General features: G+C 45.5%; 1 protein-coding gene across 2 annotated transcripts; it reads left to right on the top strand.

Moving 5' to 3' along the window:
* The first annotated feature begins 327 nt into the window (after nucleotides 1–327).
* LOC131456533 (prickle-like protein 1) lies at nucleotides 328–25,039 on the top strand. 2 transcript variants are annotated; one of them, XM_058624942.1, is made up of 8 exons: nucleotides 328–625; nucleotides 18,200–18,397; nucleotides 18,663–18,776; nucleotides 19,823–19,960; nucleotides 21,503–21,706; nucleotides 21,829–22,015; nucleotides 22,112–23,101; nucleotides 23,189–25,039. In XM_058624942.1, the coding sequence occupies exons 2-8, from the start codon at nucleotides 18,212–18,214 to the stop codon at nucleotides 24,145–24,147; spliced, it is 2,778 nt and encodes a 925-aa protein (XP_058480925.1). In that variant the 5' UTR covers nucleotides 328–625; nucleotides 18,200–18,211; the 3' UTR covers nucleotides 24,148–25,039. The 2 variants fall into 2 exon arrangements, with proteins under 2 accessions (XP_058480925.1, XP_058480924.1); XM_058624941.1 differs by lacking the exon at nucleotides 328–625 and adding an exon at nucleotides 14,899–15,293.
* Nucleotides 25,040–25,060: the final 21 nt, after the last annotated feature.

The following is a 25,060-nucleotide window of genomic DNA, read 5'->3' as shown; positions in this document are numbered from 1 at the left end:
GAACAAACTCCCGATATTGACTTTTAAACAGATATTTCATGCACATTTGAATGTAAACATAGCTACTGATGAGCTCACGTGACGTGATGTTTGGTGTTGGTCCTGTATTTTAGTTTTGTTTCTTGGAAATTTATAAACGAAATCAAGAAATGTGAATGTATAGAATGTGCTGCTGTACATGAGAAGAGAGAGGAACCCATTATTGGAGAGGAGGGAGATGGAGGGGTGGAGGCGTTGGGGAGGGGAGACGCTATGTTTGAGCCAATAGGCGCAGAGCAGAACTAATGTCATTCCTCGACGCTTTAGTTCTGTGCCAGAGCTGTGCAGCGCTCAGCCTGGTGTGCGTTTTCCTTCCCTCTCTCTCTCTCTCTCTCTCTCTGTGTTTAACTTTGCACACGACCATGCTCTGAAACACACTCTGCTCCACTCTTCATCCACTGAGCTGCTGCTGAATCAGGACTCCCAACAGCACCTCGCTGTGCCCGCTGCTCCGCAGTCAGCCCGGATGTCTCCTCCACCGGCGTGATTATTATTTGTCCATTTTCCACAAAACCAAAAAAAAAAGAAGAAAAAAAGGGGGAATATTCAACCTGAGCCCGGACCAAAGTGTCGCGTTTGTTGCGAGGTGAGTGAGAAGTTTCATTTGAATTACGTCTGAAATGGTGCAACTTTAAATCGCACAAAGCTGTTTGTGATCCAGAAAAAAACAAGCTTTTTTTTGGAGGGGGGGGGGGGGGGGGTATTCGTGCGCAGGCAAATATGGGAATGATTTGTCTCTGCATGACTTCATGGCCAGACACACGAAAGTTATAGCTGATGATGCGCGGCACAGAGGGAAAGTGGATCTGTGGCGGAGTGACAACAGTTACTTTAAGTGTGTGCGTGTTTGTGCGTAAATACGCACGAAATGAAGGGTTTCGCATTTTGGTGTCCAGATGTGTGAAGTCAGCTGTTGCTTGTCACTCAGGTGGTCTCTCTCTCTCTCTCTCTCTGTCTCTCTCTCTGTCTCTCTCCACACTGTCATTATTTCCTTCTCTTTACGAGCTTCTCTTGAAGTCCTCGAGATCACTTTAAGCGCTGACAGACCACAGCCCAGACCCACAGACATAGAAACATGACGTACTCACAGAGCCACACGGAGCAGATTTTTTCCTCACATTCAGTCATAAATCTACAATTTAAAACAGGTGTAAAAAAAGAAGAAGAAGAAGAAAAGAAGTAAAACTCAGCCCTGTTAAGTTAAATGTTCAAATAGTTTTCTTTTAGTGTTTTATTCACTGTTCTGGCTCCTGTTCTGTTTCTCCAAGAGAATTTCTGGTAAAGCCTTAAAAAAAAGAGAGTGAGTGAGTGCGATTCTTAAAGCACTGTGAGTGTGAGTCCTGTAATGGCGTGTGTTACTCTGGGAGCTGAATTGAAGCCAGTGGTGGCACCTAGTGGTTGGAGAGATTGGTGAAGATGCTGCAGACTGTTGTGCAGTGGTTGTTTTCCTCTCTCAAAGCTCCATTCTTCCATGTTTCTTCACACTCAAAATATAACCTTACTCACATTTGTATTACTACTTACAATCTAGTGGGGGAGGGAGCCTGTGCAAAGCTGATCCAGGATCAGTGCAGTTGAGGATCAGGTGACCGTGAGGTGTATTCTGCCTCTGTGGGAGGTCAAGTCAGCCTGACTGTGGTGCACTTTGCTGGGGGTATGTGAGCTGCAACCGCTAAGCCCTTGTTAATGAGTATATATCTGCGTGTGTGGTAGCGAGCGCGAGCGGAAACTGCATATCGGTTACCTCGCGTTTGTGCACACCTGTCGGACCGGCAACACTGACTAGGAAACTACCGGGAGGAATCGGGTCCTGATGACAGACTTCCGACAGGAATTTGATATTTTTGTTTTGGATGGAAAAAGGCAGGTGTGTTTATGTTACATTGCTGATGCCCTTTTTTATGCATTTGTGTGCAGAAGAGAAGGGGGGGGGGGGTGTTTTTAAAAGCTCAGGAAGTGGAGCTGCTGTTAATTGGTCAGCTATTCGGACCACAACGACTGGTGTGTTTGACTTTTATTATAGGACAAACCCAGAGTCATTTAATTGATGCCCAAGAAGAAGAAAAAGAAGAGAACATTTCTTTTAAATGGTGAAATCAGAGAGTCGCTCAACATTAATGTGGATTTTTGTTTAAAAAGGTCAAAGTGACTGGGGAAAGGCTTGAGCCAAGTTGGAATGTGAAGCAGATCTCGAAGAGATGACCTTTTGAGTTTCAGCACAGAGCGACGAGACGTGTGAAGTCGAACACGGTCCCGGCCGAGAGCTGCAGGAGACGTGGACGGATTATTAAAAAAGAAAAAAAAAGAAAAAACGCTGTCAACTTTTGGGATTTCATTGCCGCCTTCAAGACCCCGCTGCCTTTTTTTCTTGTGGTCGATTTTAGAACCTGACAGACTCATTTTTCAGCATCCTCACATCACAGTTTCTTCGTTTTCTCATGTGCAGCCCAGATTTTTCTTCTCAAGTGGGGTTTGAGTGCCAGAGAGGAAATCCAGCCTGGAGATTGTTTTGATATTGTTGGACATTCTCCTGGAAAACCTTTTTTTTTTTTCCCCTTTTCTTTTTCACTCTGCAACCAGTGGTGTTCTGGATTTAGAGCCGCTGGCCTGTGTAGTTAAACACCTCATCTGATCGCAGCAGTAAAACAGTTTGAAGACCCTCAAGAAGAAGGATCTTGTCGAATATTCAACAGGGAGAAGCAGATTATCATGATTTTACATCACATAGGGACAACGTTTGTGCAGAATTTTAAGTGTTAGCTCAATTGAATGGCTCCTAACTTAAAGAAAATATTGTGTTTAATGCTGTTTACGGTACATTAAATCACATTAATGTTGTCTACATTTAGAATAGTTTACTGGTTCAGGGTGTTGTGGAGTATTCACACATGTCTGTCCCTGTGTTTGAGTTGGAGCACAGATGGGCTGCAGATTAAATAAATGGAACCAATAAGAAACATAAACACGAGTATGCACACACACACACACACACACACACACACATATAGAAGCCTCCATCTTCTCGTAAATCAACACCGATGTCTGTGCACTTCTGTAGGCTTAAAACCTCAGACCAACATGTGTACACACAGGCAAGTTTGTGCTGTCATACAGAAATTAATCGAGTGTGTGGGGTTGTGTAAGTTGTTCCAAACCTCAGAAAACACACCCTCTCTCTCACACACACACACACACACACACAGCACACTTGCTTGCCAAGCAGCCATCCCCCTGTAGTTGTGTGTGTGAAGGGCCAGTCAGTGAACAGAAGATGCAGAACAGTGAACAATGAAAAACAGACATTTCTCGGAAGAGCAGAAATATAAGAAGCCTGGAGGTAATTCTCCGAATTTAATCGTGGAACCACCCAGCTCTAGAGTCCATCAGCTGTATTATCACTTATGCAGTGGGGGGGGGGCTCATATGTAAATAGAGCTGGAGCCGGGCTTCATCCGTCTTAAAGTACAATTAGACACCAGGCACAATGGTTCTGAGCAGCTTTGAGCAGCCTCTTCATCAGAGTATCACTGGCTGCAGCCCTGTTTGCTGCTGTTGCTCCTTTTTGTCGTGTCATGAAAGAGTGAGTTCTTTTTTTGGAAAAGGAAATATCACACTGTAAACGGTGAAAGAGGAGCTTACGTTGCGTGTGCACGTCGGCTTACGGTAACCTCAGAGCATTTCTCTGGCAACGGGGAGGCGAAGGGTGCAGCGTGTGTGAGTGTGAGCGTGGGGGGGGAGGGGGGGAGGTTAGCCCGGAGCGGCCGATCCTTGATGTTACCAACACTAATCATGATCCTCGTGCTCGCCGAGTGGTTTCAGAGCAAACCCTGCAGGCCGCACTGGCTCCACAAGCCTGGTATTATGGTCAACTTGTGGGCAGGAAGAGTAACACGGGGGCTTAGGAGAATATCAGACGTTGAGTAATGGACTCCCGAGAGGGAGTTGCGCTCCTCTCTGTGTCAAAACTTGCACATGAAATAAAGTTGCCTGCAGCGTTTACTCGAGTGATGCAAAAAAAAAAACCAAAAAAAAAAAAACCAAGGTGTTGGTGAGAGTTCCTGACTCGTGCCTGCAAGTGAGAGTCGATTTGGCACCAACTTAATTACCCATACACACAGCTCTATTTGATGATGATTAAAGCCCCCCTCTCACACACACACCTGCCCAGACACTGCCAGTCTCCAGTGACGGTTGCCACGGAGACATTAAGAGTGACGATTATTAGATGATAATAATAATTAGAAGGCTTTCAAGCTGGAGTAAAAGGTAAACAGTATAGATAGACGCAGCGTCTCGTATAGGAAGACAGGATCACCGTGCAACAAACCACATAATTATTCGCGGTGAAATGACCACCCCGAGGCGCGACACAAATGATAGCTTTCCCGCTTTGTTTTTGATATGGAAAAACATAAAAAGGTCTCCACAACACATTCTGGGACTTTTTGTGTGTGTGTGTGTGTAAAGGGGGGAGGGCGGGAGGTTATACATCACAGTGCTTGCTGTTGTGATGTGTAAAAAAAAAAACGTTCAAAGTCAAAATTCTGGTAATTCAATCGGTGTCGCTGCCATTATCAGACAGATTTGTCACGTCGAGAGTGAAAAGCTAGACATTTGGGCGTGTGAATGTGGCCATAGCGCAGTCAGCCCCTGTTCTCTAGCCGCCGTTTTAGAAATGTTTTGAGAAATGCTCCTCTGAAGTGTAAGCAACAGTCACTCTTTCTGACAGGCGGAGTAAGAAATAAAATAGCTCCAGAACCGACTTACAATAAAAAACAATACAATTGTGTAATTGTTCGTAAATGTTCCAGAATAATAAAGTAGGGAAAATAAGAAACACTTTTATGTGTGATCCTGGGATCAGTGTTTGGCAGTAAAACACAGCCCTAAATCGGTCTCACGTGGACTCATGTGTTGGACGTTGTGTTCCCGCTGGCTTTGCGTCATTTACAGTTCAAACACATGTAAGTAAGTGTGACTGAAATGGTCATAAATCCCATTTCTTAAAGTCAGACTAATGCAAATGGGGATTCGAATTACGACTGCATGTATACGTTCAACTGGATCCAGATTGGTGCTCTCCTCTGCGCATGTTCCGCGGGTTAATCCCATCTGGATTAGACAGGAAGAAGAAAACAGCAAGAAAAATGTAGAATAAGTGCTAAGTTAATAAATGGTAGAAAGACACGGCTAAAGTTGTTTTGGTCTGTGATTTAATAGGTCAACCAGAACATGCCTAATATTAATTAACTAACTTATCACGCGTTTCCTGCTAGTGTTTGTTTTCAGGGACGAGGAGAGTAGTCTAGTTCAAATCTGCATGGAAGCGTATGGACTGAAACAAAGCGTACAGCTGCCCTAGTTGTGATTCTCAGACATCGATTTGGCTCTTTGCCCAACTCCACTGCTGGCGTAGAGGCAGAACCCGCCAATAAAACGCCTCACTTTTCATTGGTTGTACCTTTTTATATAGAACTGGGAGGTGTAATAATAATAATAATAAAAAAAGTACAACATTCCCGCCTCAGGTAGAAATGTCTGACGTTTGAAATACAGCGTAAGCCCGAGCAGCTGGGTGGTCGTCTGTCTCCGTCTCCGAGGACATCCCGGCGCTATCTGTCGCTGCATCTCTACACGGCCTCCCAGAGGAATACCCAGCCTCTTAATTCTTCCAGAGGGGAAATGGCTCCATCCAATCTGATGCCACCCGGAGTCAGGAAATTGCCTGTTGCTGGGATAAATACGGTATAAATGAGGGTGTGGACAATTACAGGATTTTCACCAAATTCACCAAAAGTTGCACATTTTGCTCAAGCATGAGCATCAGTCTTCATTTCTGGCTGTAAAAACTGCTGAAATGATCTGGACTTTGTGGTTCCTCCCTTCTTTTAGCTCTTGTTGTTTGTTCTCACAGTTTTGTTTATCACCGCGTGTACGGAAAAGGGAGTACAGACCCCCACCAAGGCGAGGTCTCAACACATTCCCCAATCTCATAGGATCGCCACCACCATTATCTCATCATTTCCTCCTTGAATCATCGTCCAACCGCGTCCTTTATGCTTCTCGCAACCAGGCAAAAAAAAAAACGCTGCTATAGACGCGACCTCTTTGGTGGAAATGTGGAGACATATCAGCTTCAAGTATGACGTCATATGTAAATATTATTGTGTCCATATCTCCCTCGATCCACCACTGGCTCATGCAGAACTTGTCGCACATTTCCTGGACATTTCTAGATGCTCTTCTAAGTGAAAACTACACTTTCTTATTAGGAAGGTATTACACTTTTCGCATGAACCACCCCCTCCCCACCCCTGTCCTTGAACAAGCTCCTGATTTGAGCGGCAGCAGTCAAGTGTTTCCTCCGGGAAAAGTCCATCAGCGAGAGAGGGAGAATGTAACAGATACGCGCCCATAGTGATTAGCTGATGAAAGCTCGGGGGCTTCCCGAGTGCTCTTTGCAAAAACCAATACAAACAGTGATTAGAGAGTTGTCTGGGTTTCGGTGTTGTGAGATTTGCCCCGTTCCCTTTTTTCTTCCTGCCTGTGAAAGGGAGCCAAAATTGCCACTTGCATTAATGAGGGTGTCCATCAATGTCTTTTGTGTTTATACTAATGACCTCGAAAACTAGACAGTAAACGGACGGCTAAGGCGCTCATTATCTGGAACCAGCCACCCGTGAAAATCCAACATGTGTGCGGTTGTTGTTGTTGTTGTTGTGTTGGCACGTGGTTTTATTTAACGTACATGTTACATGTACATGAGTGTGTGCTGCCTTTCTGGAAGGAATGACCCTCGGGAAATGAAAGACATCTGCTTGTGGATGGACAGTAATATGTCCAGTTAAGCCCTTGAGAGCTGCTGTGGTGGTGCACATCATTACGGCCCTTCTTTGGCTTTGCTCAAATCCTCACCGAAACCCCGATTGTTTGGTTCAGAGGAGAATAAATACGCCTGGTGTATGCTTTTATACCGCTTCCTCCCTGGTCTGACTCCCCATCTGTTGTAGATTAGTGTTCAAGTGTTTGGAGCGGGACTGACAGTAAACCCAGGAGGTTTTAGTCAGAACTGTAAAGGTAGGTCAGGAATTAAGAGGGGAGGCCAAGAAAGGACAGAGGGTGATACAGGCCTTCAGCCCTGCACACCCAACCTCAGGCCCGCTACTCGAGGGTCAGTGTGGAATGCCAAACAGCGGCTGCCTGGCCAGATTCAGCCGCAGTCCCTGGGAGGAGGAGGAGGAGGAGGAGGAGGACAAACAGGCCACAAAATGGCCAGCCACACCACCCTCCCCTGTGATAGTGAGTTTATTTAAGCGCGGAAGTCAAAGCGACTTTCATATAACACGCAGCCTCGACATCTGTCGCCCTCGTGGCATCCAAACCCGTCACCAAAATGTTAGTGCTGAGCTAAGGCGGATATCGCTCAGTTGTTTTGTTATCGGACGTGATTCAAAAAGCAACACGGTTCCAGGACTGTGCCGGTCCATGTGGGCCAAACTGTAGCCGGAGTGTGACACAGCGCCTGCGGCGGCATATTTGGTCAGACGTGCCGTTCCCAGTTACTGTTGTGTTTCCAGTGGTGAGTTATGAGAGAGTGAGGCTGCTGGATGTGAACGCGTGTGAGTGTGCACTTGTCTTGTCTGCTCGGCTTGACTAATGTGCCAATCCTTGCAGGATCCTGTCATTAAGCCGCTGTGTACACAGCCCCAATCCCTGGCCTACATTTGCTTTTTTGCTCTTATTCAGAAATTCCCCATTCAAACACACATTTTCCCATGTCAATGTGATGCAACACTCTCGCTCATCTTGCCTGATCATGTCGTCATGTTTGACTGTTTTTACAGGTGTCTGTCTTCAGTTTGTTTTTATGGTCATGTCTTTCAGAGATACAGTAATGCTCACATGAAGTTGGAGTGTGATATCTTATCATATTCTGGTTTCTCTTCACTCAAGTCCGGTTTTAGTCGGACTAAGACAATTATTCGAGGCTAGTTTTAATCAGACTAACATACTTTTTCATAGCGACCGTGTGAGTTGTTGTTCTGGGACATTAAAAGGTCAACAGGAAACTGATTAAATACGCACTAGTTTATAGAGATGCAGTGCCACCTTCACAGCCAATAAACTCGGACTCTGCAAGTTATCCGATTGCCTGTCTTAGTCAGACTATGGCCTTAGCCTCAATTAAACTGTTCTTTGTAAATCAGCCACATACAGATGAATGGAAGCATAATGACAGTTACTGTTCCAGTAGGACAACAAGGACAACATGTGTCGTCAAATAATAACACGTGAGTGCAGTATTTCACTCATTTCCTTGTGTTTAGCAGCTTCACTTTATCAGCCTTGCAGCAGCAGCAGCCTAATTGTGCCCCCCGTGCTTATATTCACTTTCCAATGAAATCACAGTGATGCATAAAATTGTCCCCGTCAATAAGAACAAGACAGTCCAGTTCTTGACATTTTCCGTCGTCACCAACGGTCACACACACACACACACACACACACAGTCAACGTCTGTTCCATTATTCAAGTCGTGAATTTCATTCTCTTCTGTGCGAGACCGTTTTGAACCACACATTGTTTGCAGCAGGCCGGGTTTTTATTAAGATGCTTCAAACACACACGCACGCGCGCATATTTCACAGAGGTGGTTGCGATGACCTTTGCTTTTTATTAAAGAAGGAATGCATCACTTAACAATATCAAATTAGTGTTGGACGGCATGCAAAGGACATTCCTTTTTCCCCCCCCCTCTGTTCTTCCACACACACACTAATGACCTAAATGATTATTATTCTTTCAGATAGGTAACATTTACTTATTTAGTTGGCGTCTGTTCCTCCAGTTTCTCAGCAAAGTGGCAAAGAGTACGGCGTTACGACCCCGGCAACATAAATAACCAGACATAGAAAGGTAGTTTAAGAATGAAAAAGTATTTTAATGAGGAGGTAATTACATTTTTTGTATTTAACATGACACCAAAGAACAGGAAGGAACTAAGGGAGGAGGATGCTATGCAAAACAAAAGGGTACAGGAAACAAGAGTAAAACAAAACAAAAGCACTAGACTAGACACTGAATAACTAACTAAACAGATCACAACAAATACACTGCACAAGCAAAAGGGCTAATAACTAGCACTAATCCCCAATACTAGTCTTCATCTAAGTCAGTCAAACTACATGAACAACACAGTGCCAAACTACTCCCATGAAACCCCATGACCCACTGAGTGGGTCTCAACTGCTGGTTTATATACAGGTGTGCTGATGATGAGGAAATGAAGGGCAGGTGAGCAGGAAGTGAGGGCCAACCAATCCCGTCTCTGTGTTGACGACTTTCTGTGTATGCAGATTGCTGTGTGCCATCCCTCCTTCCCCATTGGTGCCTCCCGCTTCCTGCTTCCTGCCTCTCTTCCACCATTTCCATCCCTCGGCCGACCCGCCTTCCTTCCACTGTGATTGGAGGGATGGCACACAGCGATCTGCATACACAGAGTCTTCCACACAGAAAGCACAGCAAACCCTTCACATTATTAAGAACAGTCACTGGGGAGACTGGGGAGGGGCTCACCAATGTGGCCCTGGCAAAATAGAACTAAAAATAAACACGGAGCATGAATCCGCAGTCGTCGGATGTGAAGGATAGAGAATGTAAACACGGTGGGAAGAACACTGCGCGCACTGTGTGCGTGGCGCTCTGCTCGCCACACGTGTTATTATTAGCAGCACATTCTGGAGATAAAGTACCCGAGAAGAGTGCGTCAATCGACGCGTCACCCACTGCAGTATTAATAACACTCAGGAGAGACAACCATGAAATAAATGATAGCAAAATACCCCATAGGCAGGGATAGTCGTGTATTGGATTAAGGATGTAGAGAGCAACAAATAAGGGAGACATGTGAGACCGTTGTTTTTTTGAAACGCAGAATATGAACAGTTTTTATATGCGATAAAATACTTGGGCCTGGCAAAGCGCCGCTGCCTACAGGGGCTATAGCGGGACGTGAAAGGAGTCAGATTCAGGTAATGACACGTCTCATGCAGGGGAAATAAGGTTGACTCTGCCAAAAGAAATAAAAAGAGAAAATTAATGATGATAATAATAATAATGAGCGACTTACCTCTGGACATAAGGGAAAGTGAGCGATGCTGTTGTTTTCGAAATCCCACTTAGCCGCAAAACAGCGTAATTCCTCGACCGAGTCTAATCAGCCTGTGAGAAGTGAGGGGATTTTTTATTAAATCCTCTTGAATGTCAGAATAATTGGCTGCATGTGCGGGGGATAAAGTCCTGTCAAGAGGCGTGATGAAGACTGACAGATACACATGTAAGGCTGAACAGTAGCTGCAATTATTTCTCATCTTGCAATCATTTATCCACAATTAAATACCGACCGCCTTTTGGAAGACGGGGAATAGATCTCCCCGGCAACTCCGCACAAGACTCGATTAGTTCTCTGTGGCCATGTAGCCGCGTGCACATATACGCATGTATATTGTCCAAAAATGGTCTTAAGTACAAGTAGAAATGTGACACAACCATTCAAAGCTACTAAATGGTTCCAAGAACTCACATCCCCAGTTACCTGACAACTTCCTGAACTTTATAGCACTTTTATTGCCACTTCCATTGTCCCCGGAGGTGTGTAGGTAACACCCAGAGGTGCTTAGCGAATCTGGGCCCAGGGGTTTTATGACTCCAGGCTTAAATCACACTCATCTAAAGGGAGCGTGCGAGCGCAGATCGCGACTTCCAGCCAGTGGAGCTTGTGGGCCTTGTTGGCAGTGGCTAAAGATCCATTTCTCTGTCGGTGTGAACTGGCCTGAATGGTGGGGAGCATAATGGGTGTGAATTGAGATGTGGATCTAAGGGATTGTCTGTGAATGTGTGGAAGCCGGTTTGTCAGCCCGGTGCGCATATGGACTATGCAGGTGGGACGTGGCACCTGATTCAAATCAGACACGGGACACATTGTCCTGTAGGTGCTGCTAGGTGTATATACAGTCAATGAATGAATAAGACAAATGCCTGGAAGAGAAAACTAAATAAGTAATGTCTACAAGTCTGTTCCCCTCTGTGATTATTTGTCTGGGCTTGTCAGCTTAAGATAAGATAAGATAAGTCCTTTATTTGTCCCACAGTGGGGACATTTACATTGTTACAGCAGCAAACACAGTAAAGATAATAAACAATAAACATTCATTACCAAAACATGTACAATATATAAAGATATTAACACTAAGACTAGTACTTTGTGGATAGTTTTGTGCAGAATATACACAGTATGGAGCGGGCAGAAGATGACGACACATGCATGTGACACAGGTGGGAGTGTGGGAGACACAAGAAGCACAAGAAAGGAAACAAAGCGTCAAACAATAGTTAACATATGAAAGCAAATCATATCAGATACGCTTTTTAATCTGTGAGCAAATAGAAAGCGCTTGAATTTCATGGTCAGCTGTCAGAGAGCAACACCCTGACCTATGCAGACATGCGTCACTATCACAGGCACTCAGTCTGAATGTGACCTTTAGAAGATCAGAAACAATTAGTCGGTTATTCATCGATTACTAAATGAATCTCTACAACTATTTTGATAATGGATTCCTCAGTTTGAAGCTTTTTTTCATGATTAAAACGAGATTTCCGACAGTTTTTTTGCCTCTCAAATGTGAATATTTCCTTCATTTCTTTGCTCTGGATAACAGAGAAATCATTCAAAGTGAATAATTTTAGTGTGTGCACAAAACAGGACATTTGAGAACACCGATCAACATTTTTTAAGGTTTTTAAGATATTTTATGGACCAAACGATGAATCGAGAAAATAATCGTTAGTTGCAGCCTAAACTACTGTTGACTTCTCCCACTTTTACAGGTCTGTTTGACTGTTTTATGACAGAAACTGCCTGGCGACAAGTGGAGACATGTCAGTGTCCTTGTTGATTTCGGCTGCGAATAACCAGAGGGACGTTCCCCCCCCCTGATATTTGCATCGAATAAACCCCCCTTCTTTTACCTCCTGGGGATGAAACACAGTGCTGGTTAGTTGAGTCCAGGTGTGAACGGCTCTTAGAAATGAAAATGAAGCTCGTCGCAAAGGTTGAGGAAAGGTCAGATCCCTGTTCCAAGGGATGAATGAGAATGTGCAGCCAGAAGTGAGTATGTGTGGCAGACAGGCGTGAGTGTGCGTCGTCCAGACTCGGTCTTGGATTTCAGGTAAAGAAAAGGCTATCAGATCTTGTCTGCGGCACAATCCGAAGCTTTTACTCGCATGGAAAGAAAACTCTGCCGAGAAAGTCTTTTGAGGGCAGAGGGTTTCAAACTCAATCACTTGTGACTGAACTGAAGTGCACCGGGTCTGGAATTGTCCTTTTATTTAACACTAGATTGTTTTTTTTGGCGATTTCAATGATGGAAAGTTTTCCATCGTTTCAAATCTTTACTCTAGCCGCTCGTGCAACCCGCGCATCTGTTCTGCATTGACGTCGTGTGCATTGTGCCTCTTGAATATGAGCGGCGTTAAAGGTCACCGCATAAACCTGCCATTAGTTGCCGCTGCACATTAGCCCCGGACACGTGAATGAGACCCGAGCAGCCATCTATTCAGCTCTTGTCAGGGTTCTGATACATCAAGTCTTTCCGCTTTTATTATCGCCCGAAGATCCATTTGAAATGCGGCGGTTACCACGAGGAATGATCCTAGAAATGAGACTCAAAATTAGTTTTTTTTATTTTGCTCCATCACACACTCATTCCCTTTTTTCTGAGAGGAAGCATAAGAGACAGCAAGGTCAGCTGTCCTCTCGTGTTAAACAGAAAAAAAGGTGGCTTCTATGGCCACAAGCCCAGTCTGAAGGGCCCCGTATCTGTCTATTGTCTGCAGTAAAGCCACTCATCCTCGGCCTTGTCCTCCATTCACAGAGGAGCATTCCTCACCCGACCCATTGTCTGTTTTTGTTATTTGAATGAAGCACTCGTCTGTCACGAGAACCGGTCCGCCCACCGCAGCAGTTCCGCAGCTTTTGAAATGTATATCCGAGATAGATATCTCAGGAAGCTAAATGCATATCTTCGGGAGGGTTAAACGCAAAGTGGCTTTTGCAGAGCGGTGCCAAGACCCCTGGAAAACCTGAGAGCTCCTCTGAAAGGTTTACTGTCTGACTGGACTGGACCGTCAGAGCTCCTTTCACTCCCATTTCAAACAAACGGCCGCGGCGGCGGAGCGCGTCGGTTCATCCGATCTCTACGGAACGCGCAGGACTCTCACCGTCTCATAACTCATTCCGTAAACTGGTCATTTGGCATGTGACAAGCAGCGCCGCTGCCCTTTCTGCAAGTCACTTTGTGGGGTTGTCAGGGGAGGAGGCGGCTTTGTCCGCGGGACAATTGAGCAAACTCATTTGTCATTTTAGACGCTTTAAATGAAGCCATTGCGGCCTTTCAGCCTTTCACGGTGACAGATGACGCACCACTTGTCCAAATAAATCACGGGGCAGACCTCCCCGCCAAAGTAGCAAGTTAGTTTTTCGTAGTTTTTCCGCACACGACGTCCAATTTTGCACAAACAAACCTAATTCATATTTGTTCCGCCAGATCGTCAGGAGTGTCCTGATGAGAAGTCCTTATTCAGATGTCCAAAACAGGAAGGGGGGCATGAGTGACGGGGCTGAGAGGACAGGTCTCCTGTGTCTCTGCGTGAGAATTCCCTGAGATGGATGAGGTTGATTCAGGAAGACGCTTCCGGTCAATATTTAACCAGACAAACACCAACAAGACGTGTGGAGTTTGGTTTTTGGAGAAGATAAATCATTAGCAGCCTATGAATGAGTCAATACGCACAACATGTGGAATCTGGTTAAAGTTAGAGTTGCACGGATCAATGTGTTAGTCATGTTCAACACTTTGTTCTTGTTTTTCACCATTTTCACACAGTAATAAGTGGCAGTGAATTTGACCTCTGCATTTCACCCATGCTTTTTCACACACCAGTATTGAACACACACATAATTAAGGGGGGGTGGGGGGTATGGTTAGGGTACCTTGACCTGTACCCAAGTTTGAACTGGCAACCCTCCAGGGACATTAAATCCATGTAATGTGTTGAGATTTTGGGTCTGGACAGACACACTGGATAAGTGTGGTGCATTTCACTTGTTTCTCTTTACACTGTAGGCACACATGTTAAATAATAAGGCCTTTCACTTATGACAATATCAAAGTATTATATTATAAATATTATAAAAAATCTGATTTCTGCTGCCCTCAAGTGGCCACAAAAGTTATGTTATTAGATCTAAATACATTTACGAGGTGTCATTTCCCTGCGTTATGATCAAATCCTTGAGTTACATTTATATTATGAAGCACATGCACATGCAATTTGCTGTGTGAAGAGTGTGTGCGAGTATGCAGCCACTTATTTGTGTTCTGATTGTGTTATAAATAGACAGTTTGTCTCGGTGGGAGATAAAGAGGATCAGAAATAACACTGCCTCCAAAACAAATGCCAACTCCTTTCTTCTCTTTTTTTTGGTTGCTTTGTTTCTTGGCCAGTAGCTCGATCCATAGAATCTGGATTAAAAAGAAGAAGAAGAAGGAGCAAACGTGTTGAGGAAGAAATACAAACACATATGGCAATAATAACAAAGAGGGGGAAAGTGGGATAGAAGAGTGGGACATGTCATCTGGCTCTCCGGGGCCGTGCAGCCAAGTTGAGGGCGGAAAGAGTGGGTGGAGGGCTAGGTGTCACTCTGGTGGAGGAAGGGGCAAGATGGAGAGAGAGAGGCGTGGGGGAGGGGGTGTTTGTGTGTGTTTGTGATTGAGGTGCAGGGTGATTTTCTCTGGAGGGGAGGAATGAGGGAGGGGCCAACAGTTTGGCTGCCCTCAGAGTTCAGACACACACATGCGTCCACACATATCCACTTACTCCCACACACTCACAGGGATCAGAGACACTCACAGATAGAGACATCACCTCTCTGTCGTCCCCCTCCGCCCCTCACAACTCCTTGCTCTTTGGACCTTTGCAAATTCTGGACCGGTAAATGAGTCGTTGGGAGCCGCCGCGCCACTCCACTCGTCACTGCTGACATTTTTCAGACTTGACTTGAGTGGGACCTGGATGCGATTAGAGGCTGAAGCGGGCTGAGCCTCATGCTGCAGACATGTAACCGAGGAGGCTGTGGAAGGGTGGATGAGAGTTGGTGTGGTGGCCGGAGAATGGAGATGCTTTTCCTAGAGGTAAGAAGAAAACACAGATACTTTGAGGGATTGTGGGAGATCTTCAGAAGAGGCTGGTTTTATACCGATTGCATCTTGTGTTTGTGTGCACAGACAACAGTGACTGGTGTGTATGTGTGTCCAGGTGGTCTCATGCCAGCTGTGTTAAGTCTTGGGTGCACCCCTGACACCCATTTGGCCTTAAAATAACACAGGGAGCAATGACCTCGGCCTTTGAACTACACAATTAAATGGTTTTTCTTCAGTAAATTCCACATTCAACATTTGCTTTCGGTGTAATCTCCTCAGTAAATTAGGAAGTCCATGTAGTTTGCTCGTGTTTTTGTATTGAACTGACTTCTTCCTCAGAGGGACAGGCCTTTTCTACGTGTCAGCTGAGAGACAAAGATACACACAGCTCTTTCCAGTCTTCATAAAGACTTGTATGTGTCTTGAAATTTTTTTTTCCCCTCTCAGGGACCAAAACTGTCATATCTCCACGATGGCTCCGACTTTTAGACGAGTAATAATAAGTGGACGTCTTTCTTGTTTGTTTTGCCACAAAGAAGGCATTGTGTAATTGCCAAGAGGTGACATGGTGAAATGTGAGTTGCTGTGTGTATGTTGGCTCAGGAATTTCGCAGGCTCTGTGACTTGTGCGGATGAGAGACAGGAGATCTGCCGGGCCAGAGGGAGGTTGATAGAAATCCTCAAGCGTGGTGAATTAAAGGTTGCCGCAGTGGAACTGGAGTGATAATCAATTCAATGGATGATTCGGTATCAGTTTAAGTCAATTTATTTCCCCCAAGCAAAAAATGCTCCAGCTTCTGTGTTGATTGTTGTCTGAACCAAAGAGAATATGTATATTAAGGATGATTTGTTTAATAACACGTCTTACAAATAGCCAATTTGACTTCTTAGATTTCTAAAAAAAAAAGCATCCAATTGCACCACTTACTGGTCTTAACTGGGCGAGATAACACAGGAGAGGCAAAGAAAAGCTTCTGAGTGATAACATTATCTCTCCCACCATAAAACCTGATAGATTAGTCACCGAAGGAACAAAGCAACAGTCAAATACCCTTTTATCCCCCCCGTGATAAGGGCGTTCGCTTGACTTTTAACAGCATTTCTCATCTGTAAATGTGGTGTTTTGAAGCCCCTGGGCTTCATTCAACTGTATGCTAATCGCAATGCTAATATTTCCTCATTTCTCGTCACTGTGGTCTGACTATACGAGGTGTGGGAAGCCTGCAGGGTGAGTGGTTGTTTTTTTTTTTAACAGACACAGCTGACGTTTTTGTCAAGGATGGGGTTTCACCCCTCTGAGGGGTTTGGGTTGTGAGTTCGGTTTCGGCGGGCTGTTGTCTTCTGTTCTAGCAACAAACCTAGCACTGTGCTAGCAACGAACCTAGCACTGTGCTAGCAACGAACCTAGCACTGTGCGAGCCACAAACCCAGCGCTCAGCCACCGTAACGCATAATCACAGTTTGAAAAAAACATTTAAACACATTTAGAGCTTAATTTATCCTATCAGTGACTGCTCCGAAATAATTTAGTGGAGAGTGGCATCAGGAGAGAAGAGTGCCCTAATATTTGCCATCAGGGAGATTGAATAGTCGCATTAAAGTTCGTTTACTTTCACTTTGTTTGCCTCTTAAGTTTGTGTAAAGAAAGCTTCCGTTTGGTTGGTGGCGGTCGTGTTATATTGTTGTCAAATAATGCTACAGTTTATATCCATTAATTATCTTATTTGTTCATTACCTCGGGCTTAATAACCACACACACACACACACACTGTTATTTAGACCCCCACATAACTGGTTATTACCTGGCACAAGCAATTTCAGAAACTAATTTAACGGCTCTAAAGCTGTGGACGTAATGCCGACATAATGGGGGGTTAACAGAAAGTAATTAAGGCCTTAATTGTACCTGATAGCTTTGCTATTCAGACCGTCGGACACAGTGTGAACAGTCGGCGTGAAGTTTCCTGACCGTTTCCACCCAAACAAGTTCCTTTCGGCTCCAAATTTACACGTCAAAAGAGCGGGACAAAGCACAAAAGAAAAGTGGCTCTTTCACCACCTTGAGCACTGCGTTATCAGTCAGACAAGGCCCAGAAGAACATGGCTGGAGAGTGATAAGAAGAGAAAGGCTACCGCTCAAGGCGGGAGAGACACACGGCGACATATCCCTAGTTACGTAACAGTCCCGTAACTGTCACAGTTAGCACAGCTCGCAAATCGCAATGTTACCTGCATTACACAACCCTCAGTTCTCGGCAGCACCGCGGATAAGAGCAACAGATGTTTCGTCTGGAAGTACTCAATGTACCCTCATAAATGTAATCCGCCGCAAGTATGTTCACTAATTTGACCTCAATCTCAATAAAAAAGGGTTAAAGACAGACTCTTTAAACTGTCAGTGTTCACGTGTCATTCAGTGAGCTGAGAGTCGGCCAAGCCTCGCGTGTTTTTTTCCAGTATTTATCGTCCAAGTTCGTTTGCACACTCCTGTAATGGGGACAAACTATTTTGGGAACCTAATCAAGTGTAATTTTGTGGTGGAGCAACAAAAGGAAGTATGGCGCAGAGCCCTAATGGCGTAGAAATAAACGTTACGTGTTGGCATTGTGCAAAAGATGATGATGTTGTCTTTTCTGCTGCCTCTCTGGTCCCTCTGTTTCACCTCCCCCCCCTGCAGCTGACGTGTTTAAGTGTTTGCGAGGATCATAGCACTTGACTTGTTAAGAAACACAGATTAAAAGGAAACTGCTGAGGAATTTACAGTGAGTGCAAGAAACTCCTGCGGCCCAGCCCACAGCTTTTGGCGGTGCAATTACAAGGAGAACTAAGAGAAAGCTATGTTATGCAACCGTGATCCTTAAATCCTGAACCTTTTTGTTTTTTTTCTTTCCTCACAGCGCCCGTGTGTGATGAATCTAGAGCGCAGCGAAAGAGGGGAGTGTCCTTCTCCTCGAGGCCAGGACATGGAAGCCCGACCTGGGGGGAAGATGGGGAAGGTATCAGTTGGCTTCCAGAGGAGCTCCACCTCAGATGACGACTCCGGATGTGCACTGGAGGAGTATGCCTGGGTGCCACCAGGACTCAGACCTGAGCAGGTTAGGACCATGGCACATTATGTCACATCAGATTAAAAAAGGTTATATAAAACATATCAGCAAACATTTCCAATCCCTTAGTCTCTTGTATGCAGATATTTAACTGTCAGACCCTGGATGGAGATTGACTTGTTTATTCTATAGTACCACGATACTTGACAATACACCCTAAGAAACATCCTCCTTGGCATTAAATGTATATTATGCTTGACACGAACAAAGATTTCATTACTCACAAAGTCCATTCAAACGTCTCTATCTGCAGGTCCAGATGTACTTTGCCTGTCTGCCAGAGGACAGGGTGCCGTACGTCAACAGTCCCGGCGAGAAGCACAGGATTCGACAGCTTCTCTACCAGCTGCCGCCGCATGACAACGAGGTAAGGGATAATGAGGCTGAGACGGTGACGAGCACAGTCTGCGGAGGAGTTGCTGCTTTTTTTTAAAAAAACAGAATGGCAACAGTATTGGCGAGTACAATATTTACGTAACCGCCAAAACAGTATTTAGCTGTAAATACAGCAGCCATCTTTGGTAGTGAATACTTTTTTTTTTAAAGAAAACAAAAGTAGTTTGTTTCTTAAGATGTCTCGGGGACAAAAATGCCCTTGTAGCCATAACAAATGGCAGCACTATACTTAAAAGCTGCTGCCGCATTAAATTGAACGTAAATGGAAAGCGGGCGTTTAAAAAAAAAAAAGTATAGTTTTGGAGCCATAATTGGATTATAATGGCAAGTCAAAAAAAAAAAAATTAACCATAATTAGCACCAACTGAGCTAAAGCCAGCAGCTGAGTAAAGCTGAGACAATCTCGCCAGCCTTCGCCTAGTAAAACTCAAACAATGGTCACATTCTCTCAAGTGTCTGACAAAAAAAAAACAAAAAACCTTCTCCTGTGACAATTATAGCTTTATGGTGTGTAAACCAGCACTCCTCTCACATCTGTGTTAATAGAGTTTACATTAGGAGATATGGGCCGTGGGGTTATCACAAGAGAAGAGGCCTCCTCTGTCAGACGTCCTAGATACACAATGGGTACACTTAACACACACACACGCATGCACTTGTGCGCGCGCACATACCGTTAAACTGTTTTTTACGATGTTTGTTGGCAGACGTCGGCGGTTGAAGACGTAAACTGCCCTCGGGATTCCTTGCATGACAGTGGTTAGGAGGAATAATCGTTTAGTGCGGGTTGCTGTGGGGATCGGCTTTGTGTTTTATCTGAGACCCTCGTCAACTTCTCTCAAAACAGAAGGGAGGGTTTGTGTGTTGCTCACGCCATGCTCTCTATGCAGCCTTGAGGGGAATCAGCCTGAAACCCCTCTGCAGCCTTATATGGACTGGCTGGTTTAAAGCAATACAGTATATTGCTATCTATTCCTTCTCTGTACATTGACCTCTGTCCTTTTTTTTCTTTACCAGGTGCGTTATTGCCACACTCTGACAGAGGAGGAAAAGCGGGAGCTTCACATGTTCAGTGCCCAGAGGAAGAGGGAGGCATTGGGAAGAGGAACACCCAAGATCCTCCCTCGAGCTCTCCAACACACCCGCTGTGAAAATGTAAGTGCCACATATGGACAGTAAGCGGGGCACAAGCATATACACACACACACCGGGGCCACCTGCGTCATTTAGAGCTCATATAACCGTAAAGTAAGCTCGGAAACCAAATGGCGAGGGTCTGAAGTTATTTATATCCCGCGCGGCTAACACCCACTGTTCCGTCCCAGTGCATGGAAGCCCGAGGCGCAGCCCCCGATTGGCTAATACGACGGTTTTAATCACAGACATAAATGGAGTCATTAGGGTGAGAGAGGAAGTGGGGGAAATTGGGGAGGCAGATGCCCGCGCCACACAGAGATCCAGCTCCTAATGGAGGAATTCGGCCAATTTCCTGCCACCAATTTATAGCTCAGCGCGAGTCACAGTAATGGACAGGTTAATCAGTAAACCTTGTGCGGAAGTCGTAACAAATCACTGTATGTTGCAGATGGTTCTATGGATCAGGGCAATGTGTTCTTTTGACATGTGTAAAGAGTTTGGGCATCTTTTGACATATTGTGAGGAATATACAAACCACACTGGAAACAACAGTGAAAAAGCTGAACTTTTTGTTTCTTGGTGTTGCGGTGATGGTGTTCTAAACAAAGCATGTATTCAATATGTCTGTCATATTTCTGAAAAGCTTCCTTTCAATGCTACAAACATTACTATAAATATTATTGTGTTGTGGCTTCCGGGCAAATTCACCCCCACTGACCAGAGAGTCAACCGTATCCTCCACCAGGGGATTCACAGCAAGACTGTCGTCACTCAAACACAGACGCAAACACAGGGATGCGAGACGACACAAATAGGAACACACACACACACACATACACACATGTTCATGTCTCCTGTGCAAACATTCTGCACATGCTCCTGTTCTGAAAAAGATACATCACGGGCAGCCACAGATATTTACATACATTCACACGGCCTTTTGTCAGACTCTAGTTTCCCCGGTGCTGTAAATCCCAGTGACACACAACACCCCTCGAACGGGAGGCTCCAGTCTGTCCGCGCTGGTAATAATGCTTAACAGCTGGGCATGCGATCCCGTTGCTGCCTACGGGGTGTCTCATAGGTGCACTGGGTTATATAAAGACTCATGATTGCACGTTTAGGCGCATTTTGAATCTGCAATCTTGCGAGTCCAAGGCCAGTGTATTCGGTGGTATTTAGTGGACAAAAATACCACTGGATTTCCACAGCAACACCCAACGGAATCCCCCAAGCCATGAGAATTTAGTTTTTTAAGTTGTACATGTGTCACATAGTTATGCCAGAAAAGGTTTGGCGATATCCATCTTCTTAAGCCGTCTTTTGTCTATGTGTCCCTTCTATCCCTTCTATGTCATTTCTATATTTGTTGGTCTCAAAGCGGCATCATTATTGACATAAGCAAGGCGGTAATGCTCAGAGAAGAACGTGCCCAGCCCGTACGAATTCCCCTGTTTATTAAAAGCCACCACGAATTGGCGCAACAAGACGCCAGAATGATAAATCACATGGGTCATAGGTCACATAGGTCATACTATTTTGTTTGTGTTTGATTGTCAGTGTGTCGGAGGCATCAACGGAGGGGAGATGGCGATTTTTGCCTCCAGAGCAGGGCCGAGCCCCTGTTGGCACCCAGCGTGCTTTGTGTGCGCCACCTGTCAAGAACTACTGGTGGACCTGATCTATTTCCACCACAATGGCAAAGTCCACTGCGGAAGGCACCACGCTGAACTTGTCAAACCGCGCTGCTCTTCCTGTGACGAGGTGAGTTAGTAGTTGTCGTCGTCGTCGTAGCACTAACCCACGGACGATGAACTAAACCCGCAGCAATGGCAAGGTGTTGGTCTCGTTACAGAACTAACAGAAGCTGTGTTTTCAACCCTCAGATCATCTTTGCAGACGAGTGCACAGAAGCCGAGGGTCGTCACTGGCACATGAAGCACTTTGCCTGCTTCGAGTGTGAAATAATGCTCGGTGGGCAGCGCTACATCATGAAAGACGGCCGACCGTATTGCTGTGGCTGCTTCGAGTCGCTATACGCAGAGTACTGTGAGGCCTGTGGCGAAAACATTGGTAAGCTAAGAAGGACAAGATATATCTTGGTTTTTCTTGGGTCTTGAGCTATAACTAATGGTATCGTCCCTTTCTTTTCACATCATTGTCCTCTAGGTGTCGATCATGCCCAGATGACCTATGAAGGTGTGCATTGGCATGCCACAGACCAGTGCTTTTGTTGTGCCCAATGCAAGACCTCCTTGCTGGGTTGTCCGTTCCTTCCAAAGCAGGGTCACATCTACTGCTCAAAGGCCTGCAGCCAGGGAGAGGACATCCATGCCTCCGACTCGTCGGATTCGGCCTTCCAGTCAGCACGCTCGCGTGAATCGCGGCGCAGCGTCCGTATGGGGAAGAGCAGCAGGCCTGCCGAACAGTGGAGACAATCGCAGCTGTTTAATCCCCCTCCGACCGCGCCAGCGTTCGACTACAAGTTCGGGAACGGCGGCAGTGAGAGAGACGGTGACGGTGATGTTGATCTCGTAGGGCGTAAGCTGGCTCATCTTGGCATAGAGGAGAGGTTCTGGCGGGAGCGGGAGGAGCAGGACGCCTGTGGAGATGAGGACCCGGAGGAGTGGGCCCAGCATGAGGACTACATGACTCAGCTCCTGCTCAAGTTTGGTGACCGTGGAATGTTACATCAACTACAGCAGCCATCTCTGAAATCCCCCAGCCCCAGCAGTGATCGAAATGGTCTCATTAGCGTCTCTGATCCCTGGCTAAAGCCCGATACCACATCCATTGGGGTTACTGCCTCCTCTCCCACTCCTGCCAGTCCCACTCAGAGCCAGACTTCCAATCAATCCAGAGGAAACAGCCATAGTCCTGGACTGATCAGTAAGAAGCACCTGCCTGAAATGTACTGGGCCCAGTCCCAGGATGGGTTGGGAGACTCTGCCTATGGGAGTCATCCAGGTCCCGCAAGTGCCAGAAAGATCCAAGAGCTGGAGCTGGATCAGGACCAATCTGGCACTGGAGGACAGGCCTTCTGGCCAGACACCAGGCAGTGGTATGAAGACTCCCTTGAGTGTATCGCCGATGAGCTTAGAAAGGCAGAGCAAGGTGTTGGAGACTCAATGGACTCCCTAGCACTCTCAAATATCACTGGTAAGGAGACCCGTTCTGATGAATTCATTTAAAAAGGTGCTTTTAACGTGTCGGTCATTTCAAAATGTTCTTTTTCCTCCTTTCCAGGTGCATCAGTGGATGGAGATGGCCGGGACAGACCCTTAGTTTACACCCTTGCGATGCAGGATCCTTCCGTGGTAGATGACTCTGAGAAGATGAGCAACATGGGGACATTTAATTCATCTCACTGTCACCACAGCACTAACTCTTTGAACCTTAATATGGAGAAGGGAGACGAAAATGAGATGGCAATGGCAATAAGGGGAGGCATGCCAGGGGGTCTTATCTCATTGCCCCCACATTCTGAAGGTCTCCTGACCTCCTTTGTCCACGCGCCAGCTCTGAAGAGAAGCAAGTCCCAATCCAGGCCTCCTCAGGTGGTCAAGTTCTCAGACGACACTGTGGACAATGGATATAATGATGGGTTTGACGTCAGTATTAGAAAGCCTCCCATGAGCGAGCGGCCACAGCGGAGGGCGTACTGTCCGGACGACAGGGGGGGCCAAGAGAGAAGCCGCCCGTCGAGCCACCATGGGCGCAGCAGGCGGCACCAACAGAAGCAGGGGCGACACCACAGAAGTCGCAAAACCCGCTCAGACAACAACCTTCACATGGTTCCTCTGGACAAAGCGCAGAGGCCATATGAGCACCAGCAGCAGGGTCTGGTAAACACTCAACGCGGTCCAATGCTCTTACAGCATCCCCCGCAAAGACTGCCCCAGACCATCTCCCAAACTCGATCTGACTATATGCTTCAGGGTGCAACACAAAGAGACCCTCCGGTGGAGCATTTCATGGGTCTCTGTAAAGAAGACGACGACTGGTGCTCTACTTGCTCCTCGTCATCGTCGGACTCAGAGGAGGAGGGCTATTTCTTAGGACAGCCAATCCCTCAGCCTCGACCGGCCGGCCGATACTACGCTGACGATTTCCCGACAAGAGTCACAGCCCTTCCTCCCCACTATCACGGCTCAAAGACTGGTCGCAGACGGGGCCACCGCTCCAAAAACTGCATCATCTCCTAACAGTTGGAGTGTAAATTACATAGTAACCTGCACTACAAAAAAGGAATGTCATATTTTCTGATGGTTTACATGTTAAATCTTAGGTTTAGAAAGGCGGTTCAAACATAGCATCTGCATCAACTATGTATCGGAGCACAGCGACACGACAAGGGTCGATCTACTGAATGAAGAGATAACTGTTGAGTGTTAAGACATTAAGTGAAAATAACAAAAATGACCACATTTTGTATAAAGTTTGGCCGAGATACTGGGTCTATTTGAATTTTAGCACTAATATGACGCATGGACTGGTACGTTTGGAAACCCTTCATTAGTCAGTGTTGATGGATATTAGGCCGTTTTGAGACATTTCACTTTTTTCATATCAGCATCTGTCATAACAGTTCTAAATGTCCACGTAAATATTTTGCATTGAAATAGCAACACTGTATAGACAGGTTGATACGGTAGAAAATAGAAACTAACCAAAATAATTATTTAATGCATATTAGTAAAAAATGATAATGTATATACTAAGTTAAGATTTTAATACTGGTATTTTTATATACACGTTTTGAAAACTGTTTCCTTTTGAAGTGTTTTGAGGTATATAAAATAAAATAGCAGTTATATGTTGAACAAACAGACCTCCTTTAATATTTTGAGAAATAAAAGAAGATGCCACTTTGGGAGCTGTGTTCGCCACAGTAAAGTGCCATTATACCCGGTAACAGTCTAGTTTAATGTATATTCCACAATGCTCACTGTTGGTCTGTATATGAAAAACGCTGCAGCTGCTGCCACCGTCTTTATTTTCTACACCAGCTGTTCACTACCCTCGCTCAGACATAACCAGCTGAATGCTTTGTGATGTAATAAATATTCTTCCCCAAAGCTAAAACAATGATTGTTTTGACTCATTTCTTTTTTGTGT

This window comes from Solea solea, chromosome 3, assembly GCF_958295425.1.
Source record: "Solea solea chromosome 3, fSolSol10.1, whole genome shotgun sequence".
Lineage (NCBI taxonomy): Eukaryota > Metazoa > Chordata > Actinopteri > Pleuronectiformes > Soleidae > Solea > Solea solea.
The sequence above is the reverse complement of the archived record's forward strand: the minus strand, read 5'-3'. Positions and strand labels throughout refer to the sequence as shown.